At 36.9% G+C, this 6,501-nt stretch overlaps 1 protein-coding gene across 1 annotated transcript in view; it reads left to right on the top strand.

Moving 5' to 3' along the window:
- Nucleotides 1–5,412, top strand: part of LOC107710218 (gastrula zinc finger protein XlCGF57.1-like) — a 6,464-nt gene extending 1,052 nt beyond the window's left edge. Inside the window, exon 2 of the mRNA XM_016514956.1 lies at nucleotides 3,365–5,412. Coding sequence (XP_016370442.1) covers nucleotides 3,406–4,827 — 1,422 coding nt within the window. The 5' untranslated portion in view covers nucleotides 3,365–3,405 and the 3' untranslated portion in view covers nucleotides 4,828–5,412. The remainder of the gene's footprint in view (nucleotides 1–3,364) is intronic.
- The last annotated feature ends 1,089 nt before the right edge of the window (nucleotides 5,413–6,501 follow it).

The following is a 6,501-nucleotide window of genomic DNA, read 5'->3' as shown; positions in this document are numbered from 1 at the left end:
TTTTAATTTTATTAATGAAGAATGTGGCAAAGTCGTCAGCTGTTAGAGTTGATGAAGGAGGGGGAGGAGGAGGACAAAGGAGGGAAGAAAATGTTTTAAAGAGCATGCAAGAGTTAGACGAATTGTTAATTTTGTTGTGATAGTATGTCCTTTTAGCAGTGGAGACATTAACAGAGAAGGAAGAGAGGAGACAGCCAAGGGGCAGAAGGGGTGGTACGGTTAAGAGTGAGGAGGAAGTGATCCGAGGTGTGCAGTGGAGTAACCAGCACATGATCAGTGGAGCAGTGTCATGTGTAAATAAGGTCCAGTTGGTTGCCTGATATGTGAGTAGCCGTAGTTAACACTCTCTTGAGATCAAAAGAGGCAAGCAGAGTGTGGAAGTCTGCAGCCTGAGGTTTATCTAGGTGGATGTTGAAGTCTCCAAGCATAACTAGGGGAGTACCATCCTCAGGAAAGGTTGAGAGCAGCACATCTAATTCATCCAAGAAGTTACCTTGTGGTCCTGGGGGTCGATAAACAACTATAAAATGGATTTTAAGAGGGTGGGTAATAGTGACTGAATGTGATTCAAAAAACAGTCATATGATCCTTATCAAAACAGAAATAATGTGTATTTTTGAAGAATGGCATATGAGTGGCCTAAATAAAGCAGTTTTTCTGACATGGAGTGGGTCGCCACATGTGGACAGACATGCTGCCTTTAAGAGCACCTGAGAAGATCCTGCTTCCAAGTTGGGCATTTGTTATTGCAATATCACAGATTAAATTAGGACAAATAATATAGAAGTGTTAAACAGAACAACTGAATTACTGAATTAACATGAACTGAATTAAAAACAATGAAAACGGTTTGCTTTATATAATTATGCAACTGTATCAAACAAAAAAATATTTTTTTAATAAAGCAATTTGTTATCTATAAGTGATTGTTTTCTTCTCATCCTCAAAAGCGCTCGTTGTATCAAACTAGTGTCTTTAAAGCATGACTTTGTTTCCAGGCAGACTGATTGAAAACACCTGTGTGCTCTTTACTCTTGGAAGTACTTTGCAGTGAATGCTGTTTTATATATATTTTTTTCACTTTTTTGTGTGATGTGTATGGAACCCATCTATATTCAGAACCTCGTAAAATTCAGAGAATCATCTTGGTTTACATAGAAAATATTATAATACTAACACTAACATGCCTGAACATAAATAGCAATTATGGAATCAGTTCATGGAGTCAAGCTGCAAGCAAGAAATAATTCTGATGTAAGCTTTCTCTCCTTTCTTATTTGAAAGCCTGATTTTAGCTTTATTTTATTTTATTTTTTTAAATCTTAATTTAAGGATTAGACACCAAGTATGTTTTTTCTAACACAAGCGGAGACAAGAGAGAAGGAAAACTAGAGCAATTTTTATTTTTCAGGAAAATTTTACATTTTGTGTCTGTGATCTTATATGTTCTTTTCTTAAATTGTATGTTCAATTCTTAAATGTAATCAAATGTATTCATTAATTCAAATAATATTACACTCTAGGGCATTTACCTATAAAATTAAATCTTTATCAAGAAAATCTTTACACTACAAAAGTGGAACAGAAGCTGGCGCCGAAGTGCAATTTAGTTGTATTAAACAGATTATGTAATGTTTCTCGGAGGTGGCATAACACAAAAATGCTGTCTTGCTCGACATAAAAACTAGAACTCATTACAGCTGCATTTTTGCCCCATATCTTTTTGAGCCATTACTTGCCAGGTAGAAACATGAGAACAAAAAGGAAAATAATTATCTTAGCTGCTGTTTATAGCATTTCAGACAAAAACTGATTGTGTATTCGGTACTATTTCATCAGATATAATTGTAGTAAAAGTTTATGAGAAGCATTATGTGAATGCTTAGTTAAAGGTGCAATAGGTGATTGTCTTCAGAAATTCTTTTTGTTATGCTGGTTGAAAGTCTCTTCACATCCCGATAGCAATCATTAAGTTAAGTGGTCTAAATGTATTTATGTGTATTTATATATTCTGTGGAAGGCATAGGACCAAGAAATGTTCATCCAGAATGACAGGCAAACATCAATAATCTGATCTTCCTTCCTGGTATTGTAGTACTGTTACTAAATTTACTATAACGTTTTCTCACCGGTTAATGACACATGATGTATTGTAGTAATGTTGTCTCTGGTCGTCTGGTCTGTGTGCGTATATGCGTTCAGGAGGCGTGGCTTTGGATGGCGATTTGCAGGGAGGGTGGGACATACGTTTCAGTACTATCAGGCTAAAATGAGCATTTTCCAAGGTGTCCTACTGCACTTTTAAAGACATGTCTTTAATCTAGATCTAAACAGAGAGAGTGTGTCTGCACCATGAACATTATTAGGACGGCTATTCCAGAGTGAAAAAGCTCTACCTCCTTTAGAAGACTTTGATATTCTTGGTTCTATCAAAATCCAGACTTTTGTGACCTTCACATTTGAATGTTGCCTTAAACAAGGGTTGGGACTGAAGTGTGGAATAAGGTGGCTCCCCAGGAGCAGGACTGCTACCCTCACTCTAGCTGTATGACTAGGAATGGCAGCAGTTCAGCTTAAGTGAGCCTTTTTTTTGGATTTCAACATTCAAAATATTATATCAGGCCAGAATTTTGTGACCATAATACATGTGATGATCATACCAAGGTAGACAGTTGCATAAGTAGTAAGGAGCAAGGTCATTTAAAGCTTTGTGTATAATTAGATACATTTTAAAATTAATACAAAATATTACAGTCAGTGTCAAATGGGCTGTTGTAATCATATTTCTTGCATCAAGTAAGCACATTAGTTGCTGAATTTTGAACCAACTTAAGAGCTTATTTACTGATTATAGAAACACAACACCCAGGTTCTTATCTGTAGTAAAAGTACATCCACAGAGATCGAGAATCTTCATCATTGGCATAACTGTGAACTGTAATATCCCTTCGGGAAATCATATAGAAGGAGAAAAGCAGAGGACCTAATACTGAACCCTGTGGCACTTCATATTTTAATGAGATATCCATTCAGTCACTCTTCATTTACACAAAATAGTAGCGGTCAGATAGACAGAACATAATCCATGCTAATGCAGGTCCACAAAGGCCAAAATAACTCTCTCTCCAAGTGAATGTTGTGGTCTGTGTTGTTGAAATATCTTATAGGAGAGGAAGAGATATGCACAGATTTGTAAGTCTCTGTGCTATGATGGGGCTTAAATCCTGACACCTCTTTTAGTAGTTTAGTGGGTATGATATCCAGCATGTTGGTTTTTGTTTTGAATCCTTTCATGTCTGTTACTTTGTGCCATTAAACAAAGTAAAACTTTAGGTTAACTTGTATTTGTTTCTTTATGTCCTAGACCTGGGAGCGTTGAAAGAGGAGAGTGCAGTACTCAATGAAATGAAAGAGGAAGACCATGATTTCATAAATGAAGAAAAGTCCTTTGATTGCTCACAGTCTGAAAATACTTCCTCACGAAATATAGCTCAAATGACAGGAACCCTTAATTCCCACACAAGAGAAGCTTCTGGAGAGAAGCCTTTCAAATGCCAGCAGTGCGAAAGGAGTTTCCGATTAAATAAATACCTTAAGAATCACATGAGAATTCACGCAGAGGACAAGCTTTTCACGTGCCATCATTGTGGAAAGAGTTTTTGTCATAAAGGTAGTCTCAAAACTCACAGGAGAATTCACACTGGAGAGAAGCCTTACTCATGCCCGCTGTGCAGAATGAATTTCACATATAAACCAACCTTTAACGCTCATATGAAAAGTCACACTGGAGAGAACCCTTACACCTGCAAACTGTGTGGGAAGAGCTTCTCACAAAAGGGAAATCTAAAGTATCACATGAGAGTTCACACTGGAGAAAAGCCTTTCACGTGTCCTAATTGTGGAAAGAGTTTCAGTTATAAAGTAAGCCTCAAGTCTCACATGAGAATTCACACTGGAGAGAAGCCTTACTCATGCCCTCAGTGCGGAATGAATTTTACATACAAGGAGTCCTTTGATATCCACTTGAGAGTTCACACTGGAGAAAACCTTTACACCTGCAAACTGTGTGGGAAAAGCTTCTCACAAAAAGGAAATCTTAAGTATCACATGAGAACCCACACTGGTGAGAAGCCGTTCACATGTGATCAGTGTGGTAAGAGTTTCAGATACAAAGTAACTTTAAATAAGCACAGCAGGATTCACTCAAGAGAGAACTGTCCTATATGTCATCAGTGTGGAAAGAGTTTCACCAGCAAGAAAGACCTTAAGAATCATGTAATAACTCACATCGGGGAGAAGCCCTTCATGTGCCACCACTGTGGAAGGAGTTTCACACGTAAAGGAAATCTCAAGACTCACATGATAATTCACACTGGAGAAAGGCCTTTCATATGCCATCACTGTGGAAAAAGTTTCAGATTTAAAGGAAATCTTCAGACTCACTTGAGGCTTCACACCGGAGAGAGGCCTTACACATGTCTTACGCGTGAGAAGGGTTTCACAAATCAAAAAGACCTGAAATGTCATTTGCAAACTCATTCTGGAAAGAAACAGCAGTGTTTAGAGTGTGGCAAGATGTTTAGGAAATGCAGCCGTTTCAAAAATCATCTGCGCATTCACTCTGGAGGAAGGCGATTTAATTGTGATCAGTGTAATAAAAAATTTATTTTCCCATCACACTTACAGATACATATGAAAAGTCATGCAGATGTGAGACTCTATTTGTGTTATTTGTGTGGAAAGCGTTTTAAGTGGTTTAGCAAGTTTAAATTGCACCAGAAAGCAAGTATCTGTGTGAAATCAAGGATACGTTTACGCCAGAGCTGAATGTAGTCTAAATGCCGATTTTCTTCTCAAATATGATTTTTAACTGTGGCCCATATCAGATACCATCTTAACAGGTGACACTGCACCATGTGTTTTAATTTGTTACTTTTACTTGTATATTTTGACTGGAGGCTTTTGTTGTGACGTACATGTGAACGCTTGTGGCCCTACCTGATCATTTCCTTTGCTATAGTTTCAAATATTTAACAGTTGCGGTAAACAGCCTCTAATTTTGTTTTTATAAAGTTGTTTCTTAAATATTTGATTCAGAAAAATATTAGAAAAACTTGCTGTCTTGCTGTGTAGTGCCACAGTTGCTATGTTTACATGCAACCCAGATAATCGGTTTATAATCAGAATGATGGCTCAATCAGACTCAACTGGAAAGCCTTCATTCGTTTCGATTGAGTTTGACTGATTATTTTTTTTTTATTTTTTTTTTTCAATTGAAAGGGATGGTGGAGACTGAATATGTTACGTGTTTGCTAGGAAAGATGTTCTGACAGACATTAGATTTCTTGATTCATGTCATTTGAAAAATGCAAAATTTTGCATACAGCATAAACAACCTTTTTTAAAAATTTGAAATCAGATTAGATTAATTTGGGCTGATGAAAATTTCTTCAAGTAAATGTAAATTTATAAATAAATTGACAAACTGAATGAAATAAGACTTTGCCCTGTGTTATTTGAGTTTAATGAGGGAATGCACAGATCTAATCAATCTACACTTATGTCATGTCCACACGTACACAGGTATTTTTATAAACGTTATAAAAGTTTTTCCTTCTTCCATTTAAAAAAAAAAATCTCTGTCCACATGAAAACGCGAAAGCATGCTATGAAGCACTTTCAAGAGCATGCCAAACCAGCAGGTGGCGATATAATCTCAACCGTAAAGCCATGTTGGTCAATCAGAAAATTTCATATAGAAAAATCAGGCACGGACATGGGATGAATGACGCCCCAGAATCCTGACAGTTATCCATTTTCACCTGTGCATGTGAACAACACTGAGCATCGGCAGTTAATGAGGCACATTGGAGTGACGTCAATGCCCGTCTTCGACTGATTGGCTAGAGGAGGAGCTGTCAATCAAGAACTAGTGGACCAATGATGACGCTTAAACCCACCCTGATTTACATGAAACTCTAACCGCAACATTTGGAAAAGCAAGTGCAGAACGTGGAAACGAGCGAAGGGAAAAACAGCAAAATACAAAAAATACAAATATGAGCAGAAAATTATGGAACGATATTCACGGACAATTTTCAAAGGAATTGCAAATTGTATTTTCAATTGCGTTTTCCATATGTGGACGCATAAATTGTGACATAATCCAAATGCAATTGCAAATCCTGCATTACCGTTTGCATTTTCACTTTCGCGAATGCACAGTGACTGCCAAATTTCAAATGAATAAGCAAAGTCAAATGATGTATTGTGCCAAGAAGGTTGCACTGTCTATTTGTTTACACAGGTACAAAACTGATTGGTAGCTGCCTTTAGCGGGAAAATTGTCCGGAATATCGTTCCATAGAAAATGTCTGAGAGCAGAAAAAAACGGAGACATATAAACAAGGAAAATTAGATTTTGTGCACAAGTCAGATAATTTTGCATTAATATTTAAATTTTGTGCAATATGATTTTAAATGTGTTTAAAGTTTTGATTC

The sequence above is a fragment of the Sinocyclocheilus rhinocerous genome, unplaced genomic scaffold (assembly GCF_001515625.1).
Source record: "Sinocyclocheilus rhinocerous isolate Xijiao unplaced genomic scaffold, SAMN03320098_v1.1 scaffold5650, whole genome shotgun sequence".
NCBI lineage: Eukaryota > Metazoa > Chordata > Actinopteri > Cypriniformes > Cyprinidae > Sinocyclocheilus > Sinocyclocheilus rhinocerous.
The sequence above is the reverse complement of the archived record's forward strand: the minus strand, read 5'-3'. Positions and strand labels throughout refer to the sequence as shown.